Source organism: Artemia sp. Qi Xiang Cuo, chromosome 6 (genome assembly GCF_049724085.1).
Source record: "Artemia sp. Qi Xiang Cuo chromosome 6, ASM4972408v1, whole genome shotgun sequence".
Classification (NCBI taxonomy): Eukaryota; Metazoa; Arthropoda; class Branchiopoda; order Anostraca; family Artemiidae; genus Artemia; species Artemia sp. Qi Xiang Cuo.
The window spans coordinates 8,469,326-8,496,782 of record NC_142799.1 but is presented as its reverse complement, the minus strand read 5'-3'; the positions used below and the strand labels follow the sequence as shown (position 1 = coordinate 8,496,782).

At 36.3% G+C, this 27,457-nt stretch overlaps 1 protein-coding gene across 1 annotated transcript in view; it reads left to right on the top strand.

Moving 5' to 3' along the window:
• The window catches only part of Mms19 (MMS19 nucleotide excision repair protein), a 137,049-nt gene that overhangs the window by 98,199 nt on the left and 11,393 nt on the right, over positions 1–27,457 (top strand). The window contains exons 7-12 of the mRNA XM_089090032.1: positions 1,349–1,461; positions 2,803–3,092; positions 8,773–8,885; positions 14,795–15,183; positions 20,265–20,668; positions 24,196–24,352. Coding sequence (XP_088946158.1) covers positions 1,349–1,461; positions 2,803–3,092; positions 8,773–8,885; positions 14,795–15,183; positions 20,265–20,668; positions 24,196–24,352 — 1,466 coding nt within the window. The remainder of the gene's footprint in view (positions 1–1,348; positions 1,462–2,802; positions 3,093–8,772; positions 8,886–14,794; positions 15,184–20,264; positions 20,669–24,195; positions 24,353–27,457) is intronic.

Here is a 27,457-nt window from a genome sequence, read left to right as displayed (position 1 = left end):
TTGATCTGTAGCAATGTTCTGCTTCTAAGCTTAACTTGAGGCACGGTGACAACTACATAAAATAATAATAAAATGTACGATAATAATTTAACATTTAATAAAATACCTAAAAAAAATAAAGTATATAATAGTAACCTATGACAATAGCACAAATGTACAAAACATAAAGCAAAGCCAAAGAATATGTAAAATTGATAACAGAGAAAACTCAAGTTCGCCTCTGTGGTGAAAAAAAAACTCCATGCTGCATTGCCAAGCATAATCATTAAGTTTATTTTTAAACGGGAAATTAACTATGAGTTACATTTTTTTTTCTCTGTTTCTCTCCTTTTCTTTACATTGGACTGAATATAAAAGAACAACTTTTGCCTAAGGGCACGCTAGGTCTGTGTTAGCATATTCTGTTTATCTAATTTAACCTGTAGTTACCTTATACTAACTTAGCTCCAATTATTTTGTATTGAATACAAAATGAGTTTAAAACAAAAGTATCTGCCTAATTTCAAGAAATTTTGGTCGGATTTGGAATTTTTGATTTTTTGAAGCTTTTTTCTTTTGAATTTTTTTTCAGTACTTCACTGTCAGTTGAGCTATTATTTTTTTATTCCTATTAATCCTAAATGAAAGCATTAAAGGTTAAAGTTTGCTCTCTTATCAAATTGCCATACTGGTTGCAATCTTCAGCCTTTTTTTTGTAGGAGAATTACAAGAAGTCCATTTTAATAATTCATTCGTGTGATTTCAATGTAATATACCTGTTTCCTAGAGTTTTGACGAACTTAATCACTTCTTCAGAAAGAAAAAATCCAGCTTGTGTGTGTCTTACAAATATATATTTTATTTAATGAGCTTTACAGGGTTTAAAGAAGTCGAACGTAGAAGAGGCCTCATGCAATTTTCTTAATTTGTGAGGAGGGATTTATTCCTTTCTTTGTATGGACAGAGGTGCATCCAGGATTTTTGAGAAGGGCTATGGCTGTCTAGACATTAAAAAAATGTCTTTCTTTTGTTTGATAGCTATGTAGGCTATAATTTCTGAAGGCCCTTGTTTTCTTTGTCCACAGATTCATAGGCTGGAATTATGATGATCTTTGCTTGCTTGGCAGATTCATATAATTGTAGATGTAAACTTTACCCAAGCCCAGACACCTTCCCCCCTTAAACCCTCGCTTGGCTCCACAGCCGACTGTAGAATAATTTACGTATAGGTTAAGGGCAACTGGGCATGTCCTTTGGTCTATCTGGGAAGGATAAGATTTAAAGACAACGTTGTGGGAGTGCACTTCTTATTAGTAATGCTTCTTTCTTCTTTCTTGGTGAAGTTTTGTGTCAGATGTTTTTATTCTAGAATGTTTGCATCACCTAAGTGAACCTGAGCACAAGTTGATGTACCCAAGCGCGCATGCTCTTCTTGCTATAGCCTCTTCATCTGAATCTCTGATGAAGTTAGTCGTCTCAAAGGTAACTATGTTTGCTTTTAGCTGTTTTCACTTCTTAGAAAATGTCGAATTCAAATCTTTCCTATCTTGCTAAATGTATAAACTATTTACCAAGAAGTTGCTGATTTTCGCATGAAATATATGCTTCATAGATGAAAAAAGTACCTTCACAATTGCAATAAAATCAAATTAATTCAAAAAGAAAATCAACTCACATTATGCTGTGCCGTCAGTTTTTGTCTTGAAATAAAATCATCGGTCGAACTGAAAAAAATGATTCGATTTGCCAATGGTTTGGTCGTCTGTCAACAATTGAAACAATTTTGGTTGATTCTTCAAGTTAGGACATAAAGTGTTCACGAGTATACAAGTTTAAAAATCCGCTCTGTCTTTCTCTCTCCTTCCTTCGCTCTCTCCCTTTCTCTCCCTTAGAGTTTATTTTATGGGCCCTGCGTCAACTTTGTGGTCTCTCTTTCTCTTTCTGTCTCTCTCCCTCTCTCTCTCTCTCTCTCTCTCTCTCGCTCTCTCTCTTTCTCTCTCTCTCTTTCTGTCTCTCTCCCTCTCTCTCTCTCTCTCTCTCTCTTTCGCTCTCTCTCTCTTTCTATCTCTTTCGCTCTCTTTCCGTCTTTCTATCCCTTTCCTCCCACTCTTTCTCTCCTTTCTATAATAGTAATAAGATAATACAATGTGATTTAATGATGTAATAATGTAGCGTTTATTTTGTAGACCGTGCCTCAACTTTGTCGTCTCTCTTTCTCTCTCTTTCTCTCTTTCTTTCTTGTTCTCTCTCTTTTTTCTCTGTTTCCGTCTCCCTATCCCTTTCCTTCCCCTTTTTCTCTCCTTTCTCTAATAGTAATAAGATAATACAATGTGATTTAATGATGCAATAATAAAGAGTTTATTTTGTAGGCCGTGCCTTTGATTTTTTGTCTCTCTCTTTTTCTCTCTCTTTCTTTCTCCCTTTCCGTCTCCCTGTCCCTTTCCTCCCACTCTTTCTCTCCTTTCTCTAATAGTAATAAGATAATACAATGTGATTTAATGATGCAATAATAAAGAGTTTATTTTGTAGGCCGTGCCTTTGATTTTTTGTCTCTCTCTTTTTCTCTCTCTTTCCGTCTCCCTGTCCCTTTCCTCCCACTCTTTCTCTCCTTTCTCTAATAGTAATAAGATAATACAATGTTATTTAATGATGCAATAATAAAGAGTTTATTTTGTAGGCCGTGCCTTTGATTTTTTGTCTCTCTCTTTCTCTCTCTTTACGTCTCCCTGTCCCTTTCCTCCCACTCTTTCTCTGCTTTCTCTAATAGTAATAAGATAATACAACGTGATTTAATGATGCAATAATAAAGAGTTTATTTTGTAGGCCGTGCCTCTGCTTTGTCGTCTTTTCGTCGACAGAACAAGTCAGCAGGAGCGGTTTACGGTAACAGATATACTGTCTTTGTTTGTCTCCCAGTGTCGTGCTGCAATTCAAGCGTATCTGCGTCAGATAACTGGTCTTTTCTTTAGCTTTGTCCATGATGATGATGAAAGATTAGTATGTGGAGTGATTAGAGGGCTGACGATATGCTTTCAAGATCTAGATGAAATGGATAGAGAGTCATTCGTTGATCGCCTCTTTAAACTTGGGGTGAACCACTCGTCAGCAATAAGGCTAGTACCTAAATTTTTGGTTGGATACACTTCTTGTGTTCCCAACATTCTTAAGCTTGTTCTTACATTTCTTGTGTCTTACGTTGTCAGCATTACCAAGATGTGTCAGTTTGTTTGCTTGATCTATAAGTCGATTTATTCTTTATTGCATTCTTTCAGTCTTTATGGAACCGTAATTAATTAATTGAAAAAAAATACAAAGAAGTTCAAATTGAACTGATCGGGGATAAACTTAAATATTAGTTTAAAAACTTAGGTATTGTGAATATTAGCTTTAATTTGAACTTTGAGGTAATTGCACAAAAAGCTCCAATAAAAATTTGGAAAAATTGCCTCCAGGGGTATCGGGCAGACATTGGAAAACGAAAGCTTTTTGAAATGTTCCCTCAGAGAGAATGGAGTGTAAATTACAAAACTAGTTTTTTTTTTCTTTTGCTTTGATTGGTGGGTGATGGCACCGTTTCCTAACAACTGGGAAATTCGTCAAATCTATTAACTTTATAGGAAATGTAAAATGAAAATTATTTATTTTTGTAACTAATTAATTTGTCCTATTAGCAATTTAGGGGTGAAGGGTCACAGCACAATTAGTAGAAGATAGTTTGGTAAGTGTAAAAGGGGTGGGGGGAAAGCGGCTAGTAACAATTCAAGCAGATATTTTTTTTAGATAATGACAGTCAGGATTCAGGGAGTGTAGCAGGGTTTTATTAAATATCTCGTTTTACTCTACTCCTTTAGCTTATGTTGGGGTAAGCCCAACTTTTCTTATTAATTGTATTATTTTTGACATTCAGTACACAACAAAGACAGCTGTGATGCTGTTAGTTTTATTTTACCATCATTATTATTATTTCTTTTTTTCATACCGTCCTTTCTTATTATTTTTTCTTGTTATTTTCATTATTTAGCTATTTCTTATTATCCTGTTATTTTTATCTTATGTACGTTATTATCATAGGCAGCGCAATACCACGGCACTTCGTATCAAAATTTTGAGATAGCCATTTGTTCGGTGTAGTTGAAAAGCCCGGAAATTGTGTCTTTGAGGATGACACCCCCCACGGCTGTCACGGCAAGGGTTGAAAGTTATGCCATAGGGGCATATAAGGTTTTTATAGAAAGCGTTGTCGTATAAACTTCAAAATGGGATCATTTGATTGGAAACTGAAAGGGCTAGTGCCATTTTTAATATTCGAAAGTGATTGGAGGGCAACTACCCCCCCCCCCTCTCGTATCATGCCCACCATTACCCCAAATACTCCCAATCAACATTTTGAGTTAGTCACTTTGTTCAACGTACTTGAAAGTTCTAGAAATTAGGTCTTTGAGGATGACAACCCCCTCACAACCCTCAGGGCAAGGGTTGCAAATTATGTCCGAGGGGCATATAAGGTTTCTTTAGAATGCGTTGTCGTGGAAACTTCAAAATGGGTTCATTCAATTGGAAATTGAAAGGGCTAGTGCTCTTTTTAATAATGAAAAGTGATCGGAGGGCAACTAACCCCCGCCTCACGCCCATCATTTCCCCATACACATCCAATCAAAATTTTGAGATAGCCACTTTGTTGACACTCCCCCCACAGCCCTAAGCACAAGGGTTTTAAGTTATGCCCTGAGGGCATATAAGGTTTCTTTAGAAAGCGTTGTCGTAGAAACTTCAGAAAGGCCTCATTGCATTGGAAATTGGATGGGCTAGTGCCCTTTTTTATAGTCGAAAGTGATTGGAGGGCAACTAACCCTTCTCTCATACCGACCATTTCCCCAAACACATCCAATAAAAATTTTTGAGATGGACATTTTGTTCAACATAGTTGAAACTACTGGAAATTAGGTCTTTGAGGATCATAAAACACCTGCACCCCTCAGGGCAAGGGTTGTGAGTTATTCCCTGGGGCCATATAAAGTTTTTATAGAAAGTGTTGTCGTAGAAACTTCAAAAAGGGCTCACTTGATTGGAAATTGAAAGGGCTAGTGCTTTTTTTAATAGTCGAAAGTAATTGGAGGGCAACGGACCCCCCTCTCACGCCCACCATTTCCCCAAACACATCCCCCAAAATTTTGGGATAGCCATTTTGTTCAACGTAGTTGAAAGGTCCGGAAATTATGTCTTTGAGGATGACAACCCCCATCCCCCAGGGTAAAGGTTGTAAGTCGGCCCTGGGGGCATATAAGGTTCTTATAGAAAGCTGTTGTCGTAGAAACTTCAAAAAGGGCCCATTCAATTGTGAATTGAAAGGGCTAGTGCCCTTACTAATAGTCAAAAGCGATCGGAGGGCGAATGCCCCGCCCCCCTCAAGCCCATCATTTTTACAAACACATCCGATCAACATTTTGATATAGCCATTTTATTGAATGTAGTTGAAGGGTCCGGAAATTATGTCTTTGAGTATGACGCCCCCCCCCAAAGCCCTCAGGGCTAAGGTTGTAGGTTATGCCCTGGGGGCATATAAGGTTTTATAGAAAGCTTTGTCGTGAAAACTTCAAAAAGGGCTCATTCGATTGGAAAATGAGAGGGCTATTGCCGGTTTTAATAGTCGAAAGTAATTGGAGGAAGAATCCTCCCCTTCCTCCACGCCCATCATTTCACCAAACACTGTTAGTTCAACATTCTGATATGGCCATTTTATTCAACGTAGTTGAAAGGTCTGGAAATGATGTCTTTTAGGATGACAACCCCTCCCCCCATAGCCCTCTTGACAAGGGTCATAAGTTATATGGTTTTTTATAGAATTTTTGCTTTTAGAAGCTTCAAAAAGGGCTCATTTGATTGGAAATCGAGAGGACTAGTGCCTTTTTTATTAGTCGAAAGTAATCAAAGGGCAAATGGCTCCTCGCGCCCATCATTTCCCCAAACACTTCCAATCAAAATTTTAATATATCCATTTTGTTCAACGTATTTGATAAGTCTGGAAATGACGTCTTCGAGGATAACAAACCCCCCCCCCCCCGCCCTCACGGCAAGGGTTGTAAATTATGCCCTAGGGGCATATATGGTTTTTTATAGAAAGCTTGGTCATATAGATTTTCAGAGGGGGCTCATGGATTGATAATCATACGTTCTAGTGCTCTTTTTAAGATTCAAAGTAATCGGAGGACAGCTACCCCCCCCCCCAAACACACACACACGTCATATTGTCCCAAAATGCATCTAATAGAAATTTTGAGATAATCATTCTATTTAAAATGGTCTAAATATCATATAACAAGGCTTTTGGGGTTAAAACAAACCCCAGAGATTAGGGGCAAGGGTTGTAAGTTATGCCGAGGGGGTATTTAAGGTTTTCATGGATGGGATGGTAGTTTAACTTTAGAAGAGGCTCATTTGGTTGATACTTGGAAGTTATGGCTCCTACTCAAGCGTCAAAAGAAAAGGACGGACTCTAGCCCCCCCCCCTCCCCTCTCTTACAACCCCTCTTTTCCCCAAGCGCATGAGATAGAAATTAAAGGATTGTGATTTTTTTCAAAACAGTTCTAAAAAAATATAATAATGTCTCTAGGGATGACACAACCCCCAAGCGCCGTGGGGATAAGGTTGTAAGTTATTTATGAGGGCATATAAGGATTTTATTGGATGAGTGGTGGTATAAACATCAGATGGTGCTTATTTGATTCGAAATTGGAAGCTATAGTGCCCTTTTTAAGAGTCAAAGGGATTTGATAGCTTACAGCAGAAATTAATATGAGTAGGGTTCAAAACCCCTATGCTTTCTAAAAGCAAGAATATGATTTGGTTTTTACTGTAAAATTTTTTTTAAATGTTTTCAATTTTATAGCTTTAAGAAATCAAAAATTAATTAAGATTTTGAGGAATTAATATCAGCATATCTATATTAAACTGACAATGCACATTCTTTCGAATTTTTTTCAGCAAAGTACAAATTATATTCTTGCTTCTAGAAAGCATAGGGATTTTGAACCCAACTCATATTAATTTCTGCTCGTTTTGAGTTTGACTCTGGTTTATTTTAATTTCTGTTCGTTTTGGGTTTCATTTATTTATCGATACTGATTTGCGGTAGCTTTATGCTTGGTAGATTATTTGATTCTATTTTTGTTAATTTTTGGTTTATTACAGTTCTTTACTTTTTTTTGAAAATCTTTATTTTGTAGAAAAAGTTTTTTTTAATTAATTATCAAATAAATGATAATATATAACTATAAATAATAATAATAATTAATTTTATGTTTTTATTATCTAATAATCATATACGTATAATATATGCAAGGTGTTATTGTCTTATATGTATTTGTATTATCTTATTATTATTACTTTTTTTTGTCTTTATTCCCTTGTTATCTATTTTAGCATTACTTCTCCATTTTTCCGCTTTTATTAATTGCTCAATTCAACTTCTCAACTTTTTGGATTATTACCAGATAACTAATCAACTGATTAAATAAGGAGTTTAATTTAATATGTAGGTATATCACAGCATCTCAAGTCAACATCCCAACTTGAATTATGGATTATTTTTGAGTTTTGAACAAATTCTTAGAAATTGTTCAAATACTCTTCAGCCTACAGCAGCCGGCCATTCGAATACATTTTGAATTAATTGGTGATTACCAACTCTACATCCACCCCTATCCTTGGTGGCAATGAGCCGTTGTGGCTTGAGCCTCGACATATTTTTGTGAGTCTCTTCAGATAATTCCTACAAATAGTTTGCTTTTTTTGTTCTTCATGTTCTTATTTCTCAACTTGAGAAAAGTCTTCTTTGCATGTGATGAAGGAGATTTTCTTTGTTGCTTGCTCTTGGGCTTAATTTATTTGGCCTTAGAGTGGTTGATTCTATTTACCTCCTTCTTTTTTCCTATTTTTATTTATACAATCTTGAGCCCCCTCCTCCCTCGTTTATGTCCTTTTGAGAAATTAGCCTATGAACGTAACTTTCAAACAAGTCTAGTCATTGTCTTACATCAATTGATGCAACGTGTGCTGGGTTGAGAATTCTTTGTCCAAGGGGCACGGGATCGATCCCTGGCGTGGCCAGTTATTTAGGTTTGGGACGCGGGTCAGTGGTGTGACTCTGTAAGCTTAGCCAGAGTCTACCCAGCTCTAAATGGGTACCTGGAGGAATCTGGGGAAGAAGGAAGGGTGTGCGAAAGCACAGGATGGCTGGCCCCCAGCCCCCCGTTGCACTTCCTGGCTGAAGGGCCACGAAACGGAGATCAGCACCGCTGGTTTGGACCTTAAGGGTCGATTGCCGTCACACTTACTGGTTTTTACTTTTTTTTACTTACATCAATTATTGTCTTACTTTAAGTACTTTCTCTTCGTAAAAAAAAGTATATACGGCATTTGGGTCTGACACAGAGGGCTGAAGGGGTCAGTCCAGGCTCTTGTGTTATTGTATCCAGAATCATTTACCAGCCGAATCTGCATCGAAGAATGCAGAATCCGAAGATGCATTGAATCCACCTCTATTTCTACCTTTGCTTAAAAGTTGGAATTACGTTTACTTTATTTATTTAATTAAGCTCAAGTTCAAAGTTCAATTGACTAATCAATCTTGCCGAGTTAAAATTGTTTCGGGAATGTGCGCTCGATAGTGAATCATCTTCTAATACTGTAATCCTGTGTATGCGTGCTTAATGACCTCGTAATGTTGTTATAACTATGATTGCTGACCGACAAGGTTGTTGTATTTAGTGTGATTAATAATAAATTTCTTCCAGAGAGGTAGTCCTACGGTCTCTTAAAGTGATTGCGCATGAAGAGGCTGCATCTGATTTGATATATTCTCATGTTTTTTCTCCAGTTATGAAGGAGCTTAGATCAGCTGAAGAAGGTATGACTCCACCCTAAGATTTTTCAGATATGTTATTTAGTCACTCTGTACATTTTTACATTTGCTATTCAGATTCATTATTTAATCGATTGTACTGAGCAGTAATAAATAACCATCAGTTTTTCTCTTTTACCAGGTTAAGAAAAGAAATGTGAATTTAAGTATCCTATTGGACATACTTTAAGATACAATTCATAGTCATTCTTACTACTGTTAGTGAAAGCATTCGGCAAAGAGTAGGAGTAACTGACATAAGTGGCAACTGGCGTTAGTGTCGACGAAAAAACCCTCAACGTCATCTAGCGTTTGGCAACATTTGTAATTTTTTTTCAGTGTAATAATACGAATAGCCAATTTAATTTGTGTTTGTGTAGGTGGTAAAATTAGTGCATTAATAAGTGGCTGATATCAGTTTTTGACCGAGGAATGATTACGAACCTTGAAAAAATGCCAAATGCTGCCAAATGCTAGATGGCGTTGATGGCTTGGGTTTGCCGACACTCACACCAGTTTTATCTCTTATAATCTACTGATGATTTTTGGCATGGAGCTTATTTGTCACTTCAGTCTTTTTTTTTTTTTTTTTCACTTCAGTCTTAAATTCCAATGAGTTTTCAACATGCAATAAGAAATAAAACCTCTATGTAGCATGATTCTTTAGGAAAATCTCATTTGTCATTACTTACCAAATTCAATATTATTAAATGTTTGTTGGTTCTAGCATGTTAAAACCTTTATATGTATTACAGGCCCCTCCTGCCTTGTATTTTTTCATTTCTTTGCTTTTAATGTTTTTGTTGTTTTGTTGTTTGTTTTGTTTTTTTTTAATCGTTTTTCTATGATTATGATGATATGTATTATTTCTGTTGTATGTCGCACTATGTGTCTACCCACCTTCGCGAACTCTGCTCTCCGCTGAGGGTCAGATGTTTTTTTCCTTTTTTTTTAAATGGATTACATAAAACAGTTAAACAGATTTGCACTTTTTCTGTTTTCAAAGAAATGATATTCTATTGCGGCGGTTTACCCATAAAATACTGAATATATCTGTTACAGGAATATTAATTTTTATAGATTATTTCTCTCTTGTAATTTCCGCCTGTTTCAACTATCTAGGATCTACTTGTACTCCTTACCTATCTTTTCCATATTTTTCTATCTCTATAGTTTCACTATGCGCAGGGCCTAGTTTTCCAGATTTCTGGTTTGCTTTGGTAGTGTTGGTAGCAATTCTGATCAGTTCAGCGCTGGAATGTGGATAAATTCCCATGATTCCCTGTATTTCTCATAATCATCACTGGCTATAGTATTATTAGCAAAATTGGTGGATACAGCTAAGATGTGAAAAGTAGAATAGCAAAGGCCCGGGGTATTTTTTCAGACTTAAAAAAAGTTTGGATGAATAGAAGATGAGCTTGCGAACCAAGATTCAACAGTATTGGAAGCTACAGTGATGACAGTGATCAAGTATGGTTCTAAGGCTTGGGCGCTCCGAAAGATGGACGAGGATTTGTTAGATGTTTTCTAGGGAAATTGCCTACGAATCGTAAAGGGTATCCGACTGACTGACCGTATCTCAAGCAGTAAGCCGTACGAAATGTTTGGTTCAGTCCCGCTTTTTATAGTTTGAGAAAGGTTAAGATGGTTAGGGCACATTCTGTGGATGAAGGATGAAAGATTGCCAAAGATTGCTCTTATTGGCCAACCATCTAGGGCCAAATAAAGAGCTGGTTGTTCCTGAATGGGGCAAAGGAAAGATTTCTGGGAAATGGGAACTTCTTGGGGGGTGTAAAGAGGGAAAATTAGAACAAATCAGATGTAGGAGGAGTGTATATTGCTGTGTTTGCTTCAGGTGGTTTTTGCTGCAGTGAGTAGTTAGTATTATTAATGGTGGTGACAGTATGGGTAGCTAATCTAAATCAACTCGCTAGTTGCGCTGAATTATGACCTCGGACGAGGTTTTAATTAACAGGCGAATTGAAACTTATAGAATTACTATGTAAATTTTTAGAAATTTTAAATTTGTCATTGGAATTTCCTATCCCACGACCACAATTTGAAATCTCTTTTTCTTTCTTTTAAGTTTTAGATCGTGGGTCGAAAGAAATTTGTAAATGGGTTAGTAATGTAGTTTTCGAAAGTAATAATGTCAATGTATAAGTAACAACTCTTTTTATGGTTGTTTTATTTAGTGCTAAGTCTTGCTTAGGTTGGGGAAGTATTAATAACAGACTGCTGGCTGCTCATTTTGTGGCTAAAAAGTGCAATGTCTCAGTCTTAGTAGCATATGCCACTGTAGAAATGACTGATAGAGATAGTAGTGACTTTGATGAATTTTACTTACAGCCACAGGAACAAATAGACGGGATCCCAGGTAGAAATATGGTATTTTGTTAAAGGATTTTAACACCCAGGCTGGTAGAAACAGGGATAAATGATATCCTATCCTAGAGAAATTTTGTAGGAAAAGAAAACAGTACCGGTTATAGACCATTGGAATTTCATAGGTATGACAGTCTAGTTATTACCAATACAGTGTTTGGTCATAAATAGCCCATAAGTTAACATAATACTCACATAATGGTAAAATGACCAACGTTATTGATTATATTATTGTAAAAAGAAGACTGGTAAGATTGATACAGGATACTAAGTTATGCTAGAGATTTCAAAAGTAAACATCACCATCTAGTAGTGTCTAGGGATAATCCAAAGCTGAAATTTGGGAACTACATTCTGGGAAGTTATGACGTTGGTAGACTCCAGGATAAGAATTTGTGAGAAATTCTCCAGGAACAGTTAAATATGAAACTAAAGAGTCTAAAATTGGACAGTGTAGAAGATATATGGAGTAATTTTAGGAAAATAGTTTTCGAAGTAGCAGATGGTGTCTTAGGGAGGAAAGTTAGAAACGCAACTAGGAATTTTGCTTGAAAGTGATTAAGTTTAACAGAGAAGAGGAGGGGCTTATAGAAGAAGTAATAGTGTTAGATCATATGATAATAAGAGGAATGTAAGGGAAGTAGGGAAAGCATTATAATATTAATTAAGGAGGTGTGAAATGGAATCCAAGTAAAAAATTGCTGAAGATCCAGAAAATGCAGCCAGACGGCATAATAATAAAATATTTTGTTGGCATTTTCAAACACTGAGAGGAGATAGTCAATCTTGACTTATCCCAGTTATAGATAAGAACTGGGCCCCTATTAGTGATAAAGATAGAGTTAAACAGAGATGGGCAGAACATTTTGAGAATGTGCTAAACAGTGACAAAGTTATAGGAAATAATATTGAAAACATTAAAAAAGTTTGTGACACTTTGGATGTGAATGAAGAAACATTTTGCGAGGAAGAATTAGAAACAGTACTAAAAGGATTACAAAATAATAAGGCCCCAAAAGTTGATAGTGTGGTAAATATTTTTTTCTTTTTAAATAGTGGCTTTGATGTTAGAGATAAATTGCTGAAGATTATGAATATGATTGTGAAGTAACGGAAGTATCTGGCAATTTTAGGAAAGCTTTGCTTACAGCCTCTATAAGAAAGATGATAATAGTGAGTGTGATAGTTATTGAGGCAATAGCCTGGTTTCTATAGGAAGAAAGTTATTTAATATGATGATACTTTTTAGACTTAGAGATGCTGTAGATATAGTTTCAAGAAAAGAGCTTTATAGTTTTGGAAGGGTAGACGATGCTTGGACCAAATTTTCACTCTATGATTAATAATTGAGAAGTGTCTGAGTAGTCAAACCCCTTTAATCCTCAGCTTTATAGATTATGAGCAAGTGTTTGGTTCAACTGATAGGAAAACTTTAACGAAGGTCGTATCCTTGTATGGTATACCAGACACATTAAAGTGATTAGTGATATATATGAGAATAACATTACTCCGGTTAAGGTAGTAAATAGGGTTAGTAACTGCTCTTGTATCGAACCAGGACTTTTGTATCGAAGTAGGGTTGTTTTCTATCCCCATTTATATAAATCATTTATATGAACTGTGTTCAAAGGATCGCAGCAAAGGCTATGTGTGAGCAAATTGTGATATGTGTGATGTCAAATTGGAAAAGAAAAACTCCCCTGGACTTAAATTATGCTGATCCCAGATGAAAATTTCAGGTCTGAATTATTTTTTCGATGTTTGGAGAGCTCAGGGCGCTAGAATAGGAATAGAAAATTGAAAATTTATTTTAAGAAAACTTAAGTCGCTAAGAGTAGGAGAAGTGAAGGTGAAGAGGTGATATTGGGTAACGTGAATATCGATCAAATAGATAGCCTCATTTACCTAGGCAGTATTAGTAGTTAATATGGTGGATGCAGTGAAGGTCTTACAAGTAGAATCTATTTCTCAAATGACTTGAACATGCTTTCTGATTCATTTGATCCATCTTTTTGCTCTCATAATATTACCAGATTTTTTAATTAGTTAGATTTTACAGGACTTTCTCACTGCCACCCTAGTTTATGGCAAATACTGACGTTATGGTCAAAGTGAATCTGACACGTCCATAAATACCTTTTTTTAATAGTTAGATTTTACAGATTTTTAAAGTTAGATCAATCGAAAATGGCTTAATTATTCACTCGTTACCTCATCAAACCTTTTCCAGTTTCCATGTTGTTTTCAAAGTGAATCTGACGGTTAATAACGCGTCCTGGAGGTATTAATATCGTTTGCTTGTTACTTTTTAAATCTCACCAATTGGTAAATTATAAACTCGAAAAATTTTTCATGTTTACGGGATCTAGGTTTTAAGATAATCACACATTAAGTTAAGTGTACTTGTTCCCATAAAAATTCGAAAAAGTATGTTTTCAGGTCCAGTAATCCATTTTCTTGAGGAATGGAATGAAAACACGGAGAAGGTAGGGATAGTCACTGTCCCCCTGAACCCCACCTCTTGATCTTCTCTGTGAGGGAAAAGAGACAAAATAAAGCAAATATATTTAACGATGAAGCACAACATTCAATGATGTCCCAACAAGAAGTATTTGTTTTTGTCGATAATAACTTTAGTAAATTGTACTATATTTTAGTACAGCAATTATAAATTGTAGTACAGCAGCCAGGACAAACAGAAATTAAAAGTGGAAAAAGCGTAATACACTTTAACCATTGATGACATTGATTAATGAACTAGGCACAAAACATAAAGCTCTCCTCCTTTTTAACAAACTTGTAATTAAAATTTTCGTGATTTTTAAATAATGTAACTGACTTTGTCGCTTTGAAAATGTTATCACCCTCGAAATGAATCCTATTAACAGGATAAATTTATCATCATATACTTGAGGAGAATGTCATGTAGCTACTACTAAGGGTATAATATGTTTGCTCCCATATGTTATAATATGTTCCCATATAATATGTTCCCAATATATACATATATTATATAAATTTTCAAAGCTACAAAGTCAATATAATAGGTTCCCAATATATGGTATAATATGTTCCCATATGTTTGCTTGTTGTAGAATAAATTCCTAGTTGATTCTCCCGCCTGTCAACACGTGCTGAAAGACACAAGTTAGACGTTGTCATGTAGCTACTACTAAGGGTATAATATGTTTGCTCCCATATGTTATAATATGTTCCCATATAATATGTTCCCAATATATACATATATTATATAAATTTTCAAAGCTACAAAGTCAATATAATAGGTTCCCAATATATGGTATAATATGTTCCCATATGTTTGCTTGTTGTAGAATAAATTCCTAGTTGATTCTCCCGCCTGTCAACACGTGCTGAAAGACACAAGTTAGACGTTGTAACACATGAGAACACGTTTTTTGCAGTTTTTCTCACTTTTTCACGTTTCTGTTTGTTTACACATTTTCCTATCGCTCTTTTTTCCTCGTTTGTAATTATTTCAACTTAGTTTCATCAATTGTTTATTACAGAAAATCTGGAACGACTGTTGGCAATGTTATCTACGGTATGCAGGTCAGTAGAGAACCTAGAAGTCTTTACCAAAACTGTATCCCTTGACCCTGTATCTGTGAAAGACCCAACAGCTTACATAAAGTGTTTACAGTCCGTGTGTTGCTCTATTGACATAAATTTGAATAGCTTCCATTGTGCTAGCTGGTGCCTTCAATTGTGCTCCGCTTATGAAAATGATAGTAATCTTGAAACTTTTACAAAAGTACTCACAGAGTTAAGTTCTCTTCTAAGAATTTATTCGTCGAAGTTAAACGAAGAAACTATAAATAGAGAATCGGCTATTTTCATTGAAGCATTTCAAAATTATGGATTAAATTTTCAATCGTCAGCTACGAAGTCTAGAATGGTATGCAATTACGATATTCTATAAGTTGTTTTAAACAAGTAATATTTCATTTTTTTTTTTTTTAACAAAAACAACAACCACCAAAAGCTTAAGTACCTTAAGCACCATAAGTAACCTCAAGTCTACTTATGCCTGAAGTTGCTGATTCTCTAATATTTTTGTGCTACCTGTTCCAAAATGGATGTTTTTTGGACAAAACCACACTCTCGTCAGGGTTGCAAAGTTGAGCCGTTTTTCGTTTAGATTCAAACATTAACCTAATCATAAAGATCAGGTCGAGTTTCTGGTATTTAGATGGCGTGATCTAGGTACCTCCATTCGTGTTATTTTGTCACTTCTGTTATTAATGGTTGCGGTGTCTGCCCTCTCATGGTCACGTTCGCAACTCGCTGTATCTAGTCAAAGTTTACGATATGATGTAGGCAAATGTTCGGCGGAGTCAAGTTCTGGCATTCTTCTGTTTCCTACGTGAATGTCATAACTGCAGTAGGTCTAAAGTATGTAGTCCACTATCAGTCTAAGTAACAGTAGTGACAAAATGCAGCATTGTTTGAACTCTGGTATAATGTTGGTATAATATGTTTTTACTTATGAAAGCCATAAAGCTAAACTTGCGAACTATGACCAAGCTCGAGAAGAAAACTAAAAAGGGAATATATCGGAAAAAAAGGGAAAAACGAGGAAATAAAATAAAACTGATAATTCATGTAAAAAAATACAATAAATTATTGAGAACATAACAAAAATCCGCTGACATGATGATGAATCAGAATCGAGGATTGATGACCATAATAATTGGAATCGGGTAAATCGATGAAAATTCCAAAGAAGAAATAAACTAAGAGCCGAAGCTTTTCGCGTTGGATTTCACTGAACAATAAAGCATAGAGAAAATCAATCGAGTTGGATACTAGCTCAATGATAGAATAGCCGAAAAGAGACGTTTTGGATCTATTATTTTGAAATGATTAATTAAAATACTTTATATAAAAACCTTATGCCCCCAGGGTATAACTTGCAACCCTTTTCCTGAGGTCTATAGGTGGTTGTCATCCTCAAAAACCTAATTTCCAGAATTTTCAACTACGTTGAACAAAATGGCGATCTCAACATTTTTATTGGATGTATTAGGTAAAAAGGGGGGCGTGAGCGGGGGGTTACTTGCCCTCCAATCACTTTCGACTATTAAAAAGGGTATTCGACTATCTTAGGGCGCTAGCCCTTAGAATTTCCAATCGAATGAGCCCTTTTGAAATTTCTGCGACAAAGCTTTCTATAAAAACCTTATATGCCCCCAGGGCATAACTTACAACCCTTGCCCTGAGGGCGATGGGGGGGGGGATTGTCCCCCTCAAAATTGTAATTTCTATTTGGAAATCAACTACGTAGAGACAAATGGTTATCTCAAAATTTTGATTGGATGGGTTTGGAGAATTGGCGGGTGTAGAAGGGGTGTTAGTTGCTTTCCATTCACTTTTGCCCCTTAAAAAGGGCACTACCACCCTCGATTTCCAATCGAATGAGCCCCCTTTGAACTTCACGCGACGACTCCTTCCATTTGAAGTGCCCCTGGGGAAAAATAATAATAAATATTAAAACATTGGAGTCGTATGGCCTTTACTATAGGCAACGCTATAGCATTGCCTCTGATAACCTATTTTCTGTTATTTTGGCCTGCTTTTTGTAAATTTGTATTCAAAGATTTGGAGTATCCATGCGCTGCCTCTGCAAATAAAAGAAAGAAGCTGTAAATTTTGTGTAGTGAAACAGAAAGAAAAGAAGCAATAGAAAGAAGTAAAATATACTTTTTGTTATAAAATAAAATTAGCAGAGTTCCAAGTTCAATCTTCATTTCGATGTAATTCATGTGCACATATGAAAGATTGGAAGCCAAACCGACACTGACTAATAAAGATAAAAATATAAACTGAGAAAGGATAGTTCAGGCCCGTCAAACTCACAGAACAAAAATTCACCGTGAATATTTGAACAGCATAATCATTAAGGCGTTCTCAGCGTAAATAGAAAAGAAATGTCTAATTTTTTGGGTTTAGGAGACTTTTTTGTAATTGGAAATCCCTTCGATGGGAGGATTTCTTCTGAAGAGAGGGCCGCCTCAGTGCCCAGGGACTTCTCCTTGGTGGGCTCGACAGTTTATCTCGTCCGCAATAAATTGCTGGCTGCAAGAAGTGTTGAAAAACAGATATGTATTTTAAATTGTTAGACAAGTTTTTTCCCTTTATTGACATGGATTTACTTCCCAAGGTCAGGAATATTTTTCCAAGGTGCGCGCATCAGTTTCGCAGGTTCCGGCTAGAACCAGTGTCTTGATTAGTTGAAATTATCTGAATTGCAAGGATTGATATTAACTGCCAGTTAGGGTGATAAGGAAATAGTTTTTTTTTTTCCCGCCTATTGCTCTTTTTTGTACAGGACCTCAATCCAACCTAATTGGGTAAATGAATTTTTTTTCAAATATTAATTATTTTTACTACCAAGCTTGAGAGCTACGTTCGAACCCAAAAAATTCGATATTTTTTGCCCGGAGTCAAAAAAGGAAGTTTCCTATTTTTTCTACTGTTTGTCATTGTATTTGATTATGTGCTCCGGGGTTGCACGGGATTTGACACCTGTGGCAAATGGTCATTAGATCTTGATCAAGCTGACGAAGTCACCCTAATGGAAGTCGAGTATAGTCTCTTATCTTCTCATCTAATTCGAGAGAAAACAAGCACTTCGGGACTGAAGGTCAGCTTTAAAAACAAAAGAATGGCAACTGAGCGACTCACCCCTGGGCGTAAAATACGGGGATAAAACACATGAGCGTATGGTACAATTTAGATCTGTTGGAAGCATTGTCCAACAAACACTATTCAGCAAGAAGAACGTGCGGTCTAGGTTTGGACGAGGCAGAAATCTAAACCAGCAGCAGAAAAAGAGGGCCTTAGCTTTCGAAGACGACTGTATTCACAGGATATTGAATATTAGCTGGAGCATTTTACCAGCCAGATATTTTGCTTGACTTCACACAAGCCACTATTAATGGATGGAATGCGCCAACGAAGATGGAGCTACTTTGGGCATGTTATCCATGTGATGTAGGATAGGCTTCCAAGTTGTTTGCCAAAGAATGTTTGTCAGAGGGAGACCAAAGAGAGCAAGACTGAAAAATACTTTTCTTCGTACCTACAATTGGGACCTGAAGCACATCCACACGATATTTTAATCATAAAGGTAAACATTTTGGCAGTAGCACATCCAAGGGGTACCTGACGGTTCTTTTGGAATTCTTTGGGTGTCTCTCTTGGTACAGTTGGAGTTAGCGGAAAGTAGTTACCTATATAGAATCTGTTTCTCTTTTTCCGTTTTTTCTTTTTTCATTTGTGCAGAACGTTGAGCTTTAATATTTTAGAGGCTTGTCTGCTCCCGGAAGATCCACCCCCCCCCCCCGAACCATTCTGCTCCCAGAAAATTCCCCCCGACAATTCCTATTTATTGGGGAATTAAGTCCATAAGTTGAAAAATTCAATAAATCAAAAAATGCAATTATGCACTGAATCAATTAATACGAAAATCGATATTTGTTTTCAAAGTTCAAACTTTTCACAATAGAGTTAATCCCAGGCTGAATAAAGTTGTCCTTTGTCCTACATTTAAGCTACTTAATTAATTTATTTTTATTGCATATGCAAAGTGTCAAAAAAGATATGCAAATAAATTTCATTTTCATATGAAATTGCCCCCCCCCCTCCCCGCGGAAAATTTGTATCAGATGTAAAATAACAGTAGTGTTTTTAAGCTTGAAAAGTATTGTTGAATACCAAATTCAGAGATTTCACTGAAAATGTAAATTGAACGTTAAAATGTTTAATTAAAAGTCAACAAAATAACTGAAAACGAAAAAAATTTTGAATGTTAATTGAGATCTGTCATGCATTCAATATTATTGTATTTTATTCTACCTGTCTTTTTCTCTGGATCATTCTTTGTGGAAATATTTTCTTGGGACTCATTCGAACCTACAAATCTTTAACAGCTCAATGTTATCATTACATATGTGTACTGGGTTAGGCGGTGTGGCCGGCAATGGCGTCAATTAAGAGAAGGGAGGGCAAATGTCTGCTGGGTTTTTTCCTTACCCCTAGATTTTGCAAAAAGATCTCTTTTGAGGGGCGTTTTGTTTAAAAACTGCCTTCTTTTGGAGTATTTAAAAAAAATGACAAATATTGTTGAAGATCCCCGACAGATATTGTTTTAACGAATGTTGAAAATACATTCCTCATCCCAAAATTTTCTTGAATTGACGCCATTGGTGACAAGTGGAGAACCCTCTGTATCTTCATCTCATTCTTCGTGAGATTAAGCCGTAGCTGAACTTTTGTGGTGTGGTGAACCTAAGTCTCTGTTATTTTTTGTATTTTTATTTTCATCTTTTATTTTATTGTAGAGTTTTTGAAGTGATTTATATCTCTAACTATTTTTTTGTTTTAGTTTTTGACTTATACTTCGTTGAAGATAACTGTTAGTCATATAGCCAAAATATTAGCGTAAATTTTATTTTAATCACTGTCTTCAGAAAATTCATTATTCTAAACTTCTTGTTTTTAAAGATTCAATAGGATCTATTCGATAAAAGTGAAAATAAATGAACTTAAAACATACTGCTCTGTGACAAAACACATGTTGAAACTCATAAATGTAAAAAATTCTTCCCTAACATGCGCTACGGCTCCCACTTCGCTCTTCAGCGCAGCCAAACGCCTTCTCAATGAATCAAGTCAAAAGATCGGGTTGCTCCCTTCCTCCCTGGACGTCCAACCACTTCATCTAATTAAAGTAACAAAAAATTACTAATATTCAAAGTTTAAAAATTAATAAAAGCTTTGTCAAATTGAAATTATCATTAATTTTTTGGTCTTTAACTAAGTATTTTCTTTAAATTATTTTCAAAATCCACATCTCAGAGGTTATGCAAGCATGTTCCACACTAACACATGCTACATCTAGGGAAAATTTCGTATGATGGAAAGGCAATGTGGTCTTCATCATTATTATAATGTTAAGATTGTGTTTATTTTCAGATACTCTTACTAGAAGCATCTTTTGGGTCGTACCTACACATACCCAACTGCAGCTATGTAATAGAACTTGCAAGAAAGTTAGCATTAACCTCAAGTGATAACCTTGCGCAGCTTTCTGCGGCTCGACTTTACAGTGCCCTGCTGAACAAAACGAAAGATCATCTTATCCTAGACGCTGCAAATCTATTTATTAAACGACAAATTCAAACTGAAAATGAAGTTATTTTATTGTCATGGGTGACAAAAGGCCTTGCAATGAGAGGGCATGAGTTAATGACTGGATCCGTTGGAAGATTGCTTATGTTATTGAACTCAGAATTAGGAAGAGTAGCTGCCAATGGTTTCAAGGTCATCATGGAAGATACGGTAGAATGCCTGAATAAAGAATGTCATGCTCATATAAGGTAGTAAAATCTGTATTATTGTTCGTGATTCCCGAAAATATGCAACACATAAAATTTATCCTGAAGACAATTTTGCGTGCTTTACCGCACAGGTTTTTAATAACTGGAAAGATCTCAAGTGGCTATTTACTTTTTTTATGATTTCAGCTACAAAAGCGAATTTACTCACTTATCAATGCTAAGAATTTTTCATATAGGCTACAGGGCTGATTATAACAGGTGGATTATACAGAGGCTTATTGATTGGACCTTTTAGCTATGCTGAACAAAATGATTGTCTCGAAATCTTGATATGATTTCTTTGGGTCAGCAAATAGGGGTTTGGGAGGAGGAATTTGTTTGGGTCGGTCTCAAATTGCCTTCAAATGGCTCATAGGATTGATAGATTATTTGAATTGCCCTTACTCCATGTCTATCAACCTTAGTTCTGCCCTAGGATGGATGGATGATAGACTATCTATCATACAATCTAAGAATTTTTCTTAGTCATATACAGGGCTGATTATACAGGTAGATATTGGTCTTTCAAAAGCTCAGTTCTGGGACAGAACATCCTCACCATAGGCTTATTGAAGTGTCTTTAGCGTATCTGCACCTTTTTTCCCCGCATAGACATAAAATTTAATCGTGCACCGCTGCTTTTCGTATTGTATCAACCTAATTCAAAGACGCACTTCACATAAGGAGAACTTCTTTCTTGACCATAGCCCATGGGCGACTGATCAACGTGACTGGCGTTGCCAACGCTTCGAAATGAAATATTCCAGTTTTCCGAATAAAATTCTACCGCAAGAGATTAATTTGAACCATCTGAACAGCAGGTTAAAAACTTGTCATAACAAAAAGAAATTTTTCGATAAACTAAAACTTGAACAGGTACCCGGGTCAGACAGGAGCAGGTAAAGCCAAAATGTACTGGAAAATTTGTATTGCACCGAAAAATTTTCGAATGTACCGCATTGTACCAGGACCTGTAAATTGTACCAACAACGGTACAACTCCGCCGCGATGGCAACGCTGAATGTGACGTCTGTTCTCAATAGTCTGTATGTCTCAAAGGGGAACCGGCGTTTCCCCCTCCTGGAATATTTCCTCCAGTGGAAAATTCCCTTCCGGAGGATTCCCCCCGCTGAAAATCTCTCCCTGGAAATTTTCTCCATGGAAAATTCCCTCAAATGCAAAATTGAACAGCCACAAAGAAATCACAAAATATGTACATCAAAATGTCGATCAGTTGTCCTAACGGGTAACAAAAGGATCCGATATCAAAAACAGTTTTAGTTTTTTTTTCGACTTATAAAAAAGGACTTGAACTCTCAATACCCGATCGAAAGGGCATCCCTCAAATTTTCTACGACCACGAGCGGGGTGGGGACGAGGGAGGAGCAGCCCTCTTATACGAAATAAGTTGCGCTAATTTTGGGGTTTAATGTTACTCTTTACTTTCATAATAACAGCATAGACAGGAAATAATCAAAATTCCGATTGTATGCATTTGGGTGAAAATGGCGTAGGAGGGGGGTGGTTGCCTTCCGATCACTTTTGAGCCTTAAAAAGGGCACTCGAACTTTCGATTTCCAATTGAATGAGCCTCCTCCAAAGTTTATACAACTTCGCTTCCCATAAAAACCTTATATCTTAGCAAATGACAACTTTCATAGCTTACAGCCCTTGCCCTAGGGGCTGGAAGGGAGCTTGTCAAACCTAGAGGTATGGTTATTTCACCTTTGGATTATTTTGAATAAAATTGATATCTCAAAATTATGATCGGATGCGTTTGAGGAAAAACGGTGTGGGTGTGGCTGCTTGCCCTTCAATCACTTTTGACTCTTAAAAAGGGTGCTAGAACTTTTAATTTGTAATCAAATGAGCCCCCTCAGACGTTTATACGACCAGCCCCCCCATATGAAGTGCCCCTGGGGGAAAATAAATAAATAATAATACATTTAACCCTTATGGCCCTTTACTATAGGCAACGCTGGAGCATTACCTCCAACTTAAACAGGCGAGTAGAACTTTCAATTTGTCCTCTAATGAACGTCCAAAATTATCAGAGAGTATTTTCTGTGGGGGGGGGGAGGGAATTTTCTGGGGGGGTTTTCCGTGATGAAAACGCCTAGACCTGTCTCAAATATCTGAAAATCGTGCAAATTACAGAACTTACAACCCTTGCCCCAAGGATTTTAGGGGGTTATGTCATCTCCAGAGGTATAGGGATTGGGCCTTTTAACTGTGCTGAACAATATGGCTGTCTCAAAATTTTGATGTGGTGTCTTTTATGGGGGGGGGGGGTTAGCAAAAAGGACTTGGGAGAAGGACTGGTTACCTTCCTCAATTTTGACTCTTAAAAAGGGCACTAGAACCGATTAAGCTCCCTTCGAAGTTCTTTTGACAGAAACATCCATATGAAGTAACCTGGTGAGAAAATGATAATGCATAAAGCCCACTTCGCTCTTTACTTAGGCACCACTATCATGCTGCCTATGATTACTGTTTGGTAGGTGAAAATAAGTAAAAGGTTCTTATACCTTGCTTGTCTTAGCTGTGGCGTGACTAGATGTAGCTAAGTACCAATTCGGTCAAAATAGTGATATATCATGAAATCAGTGATTTAGGAAGTTCGCTAGAAAAAAGAAATTTTTTTTTCAATTTCAACTATAAAGGTGCTATGTGAGGATGTGCGGGTTTTCGTAAATGAAACTTACACAGATGGTGGGTACCATCCATTATCAATACAGATAATCACCAATACAGATAGTTAGATAATCAATATATTTAAATGATTATTGGAAAATAAATTGTATCCATTGTACATTATAGAAAGAAATCGGGGATTGGGGGGTGCTAAAGCCACATAATTCCCTAAACACGTCCATTTATAGGTATGGTATGGTGAATATAATCAAAAAGTTATTTTCTGCTTTAGTGGGAATTCAGTCTAATGTGTAATACTTTTTCAATTATTTAACAGCTCTTTTATTCTGTCCTCTTTCCTGTTGAAACAATTATGACTAACGGTGGTGTGGGTTTAATTGTTATATACTATTTTTAGATGTTTTATCACTTCCTGTTATTGTTGATATTGTTATTGTTACTGCTATTGTTACTGTTATATGGTGATTATTTGTGATTGGATAATGATTCTTTCTGATAGAAAAGAAAGTCCTAGAAGCAAATTATAACTTGTAACTAGTGTTCTATCCAGGAATGTAGCTCCTTTCCCTTGAACTTGGTTGTAATTTACTTTTGTGCAGTTGTGACTTAAATTGGAATCTGGCAAGCAAAAGAAACACCAACATTCTAGGCACCCCCTCTCCCCCTACCTTTCTCTCGTTGCTGGTAGAAATTTTTCATGTGGTTTCTACGAAGTAAACCTACATAAATTGTGTGTAAAACATACAGCACTTAATTCTTTAAAAAAAGGAGTCGTTTAGGCAGAGCAGATCCTTTTGATAATTCTACCTTGGGAACAAAATTATGAAAAAAATGATACCTTAAGAATTCTAATATTTGGCTTATATTTATAGGTTCCTCTACAAGCAGAGGATATTTCAGATGACTTTACCAAAACTGATTTCTAACTATAATGAATCAGAAGGAGATGTTAAAGTAAATGTCATCATAGCTCTGATTAATCAACTACCTCATGTACCACATGTAATTTTAGCAGCGCATCTCAAAGAGGTAAGAGGCAAAGCATAAATCAGCGGATCCGATGCTTGGCCTGTGCTGCAGGTCTTTGAATACTAATGTAGTAAATACCAAGATATGAGGGGGAAAGGGTGATTTTCATGAGTAGTAAGAGATATGACAAAGCTCAACCATCATCGTACATTCAGAGGTTAAAAAGTGGGGAGATTATTATGAGAATACGAGAAAAGAGTTAATTTATTCTTGCCATAAAGCTGTAGCTAACGCCCTAGTTTTTTGCCTATTTTGAAAATTGTTTTCGCAGAATACACATTATTTTCTATGGTATGATTATTTTGCCGCACTAGGAGCATTGAGTTCCTGATATATTGCTGACCCTTTACTTAGATTTACCACTTGTTCTAATACATTTGTTTAACCCATTGCTTGAAGGAATCATCAAAGTTTAGAATTTTGTATTGATGGAGACTTTCAAGAACAAGTAACATTTGACCATATACGCGATGTAATAGGTCAGGTGGTGGAACCTATCAGAGAAAGAAAAATATTGGTCCTTTCATCTTACGTCACAAATCGATAGAATTAATTTTTTTTTTTCTCAAAATTTTTCGTTTTCGTTATAGTTCTCTTGGTGCTTCCTCCTCGTAACTTTAAAGTCGATTGGCAAAAGCATATCTACGGTTTTCAAATCTGTGTTTAGGGAAAAAATAGTTTTTTGACCTCTTTCGAGCGTCAATTGTCCCAACATTTTTATTTTTCATTCACTTTCTCTTGGCCAAGGAATTACGGTTGTAAATTTGAAACTGACCAAGGGCAAAGAGTTTTATGGCCCATTTCAGGGCCACCTAGCAGCCTCCCCTCCAAGCCAAAATATGTAGTCCCATTAGCCTTGGCAGTGATTATCGAAGGTTTCAAATTAATCAAGCCATAAACCTGACCTTTCTCAGGCCCCATTTTTGGGGGCCCGTACCCAAAATTTAATTCTTTTGAACCTTGGGCCGGCTGTAGGCTTCAAACTCATCAGGAGCAAGTGACTGTATGATCCGTTTCCAAACCCCTTAACCCCTGACCCCCCCCCCCCAAACAGTGCGTGTTTATCTTAATCCAAGAAAACACCCAAGAGAGCTTGGAGCTAATAAGAAGACAAGATTAAATATGCCCCTTTTTTCTACTTTGAAACCTATTTGTAAATAATTTTTTTGCATGATTTATGGCCCTTGCCCCAGGGGCTACGGGGGTCATTTCATCACTGGATGCGTGTTTATTTGGCCCTTCAGTAATTGTAATAAAATGTTTATCTATAAATTTTGATCAACATCATGGGTGGTTACGGGAGCGGAAAGTCAAAAAGGGCAGGGAAAGGGGCCTGCTTACCCTCCAGTCATGTTTTAACTGTTGAAAGAACACTAAAAGTTCCATTTTGCGATCCAATGACTTGTATTCGAAGTTTCAACGACCATCCCTTCCAGATGAAGTATCAGGAAAAAACGATTAAATAATACATAGGAAGTACATGGCCCTTTACTTAGGGAACGCTATTTTTAGGTTGACCAGCTTGCTCTTTTGCTAGTTTTTTGTTTAGATATTAACATTTAATTTTATCATTAACATTCATTGTGGCTCATAATCTATTGACTGTAATCTGCATCAGGATTTGGATTTGTAGCTAATTTAAAATGCTATTCCCACAAATCTCCGATTCAACCTCACTTTACGCTCATAGAAAAAATTGCTCCGGTGAATCTTTCATTAAATTCCTGATTTGGCCTTCATTTTCTGGGAAAATTGTTGATTGCTGTGACATTGAGTTAGGATTTAGCCTACTTGGAAATTCCCAACTATATTTGATTTCAATTTAGTTAAATTTTATTAAAAGAAATTTTGACACTTTGAAAAATTGTCAGCAGACTAATTAATTATAAGTAGCCAAATTTTATTTTCAAGTTTTATAGCACAACGATTTATAATTCTTCGTAAATACTGAAGTGTGTTTCAAAGGTAATCAAAAATTCGTTGAAGAATCAGTTTGGGGTAACCAACTATAAGTAAATAGCGACATGTTTCTAAAGAAAGTGAAATTCTAAAAAACGTAATTTTGCTAATAACAAATATGTTAAATAAATCTCCTTTCGTGATTATTCATATATATAAAATCTACTAAAATTAAAATTAGCCATAAAAAGTTACGAGCCTGAGAAAATTGGTAGTATGTAAGAAAAAAGTAGGGATACCACCTGAAAGGGGCGCAATCTTGATGAAGATTGCAGCTTCATATTCGGCGTGTCAAAGAACTCTTTTACGGAGATTTAAAGTTTCTACGTGCAAAGACACGAAGTTTGACTTTTTCCCCAAGAATTTTGATAACGGGTATGTGTTTAATTGTTTGGGGCATTTCCCAGGAGAAATATTTTTCTTGTGAACCCTCAAATGAAAGTAAAAGGTGACATTAAAAATCAAAACGAGCAGAAATCCTCTATTCGAGGAGAGTTGCCGACCCCTCCTAAACCAGCCCCCTTGCACTCTTTTTGCTAAAGTTCTAAATATGCGAGGTCTAATTAAAAAGTAACGAGACTGTTAAAAAAATATACATATGTATTAGATCACGTTATCTGCATTCTATCTCCTTCAAAATATGCTCCTTCTGAGTCTATACATGTTCTCTAATATTCCTGCCATTTTGAAAACACCTCTGGAAATCATTTTTAGAAACTCTTCGTAGCTGCTCCGTCGCATTTTATTTTATTTCATCTACATCTTGAAAACATTTACCCTTAAGGGTCATTTTTTATATTTGGGGAATAAAAATAAATCACATGGACTTAGGTTTGGTTGAGAAACAACTATATTTGGCCGATATCATGTTTGGCCGAAAACTGCTGCACAACATAGGCTGAATGGGCTGCACAACATAGGCTGATTATCGTGGTGCCATTCCCAACTACCAAACTCTTTAAACTCGGGCCTTTTTCTTCGTACAGCGTCTCGTAGATGGCGAAGAACATCAATGCAGTACTGCTTTGTTATGGCATGTCTTTTTGGAGCAAACTCATGACGAACAACACCTTCGTAGTTGAAAAAAAGTCAACATAACCTTCACTTGAATCTGAACTTGACAAGCTTTTTTGGGTCGTCGTGAAT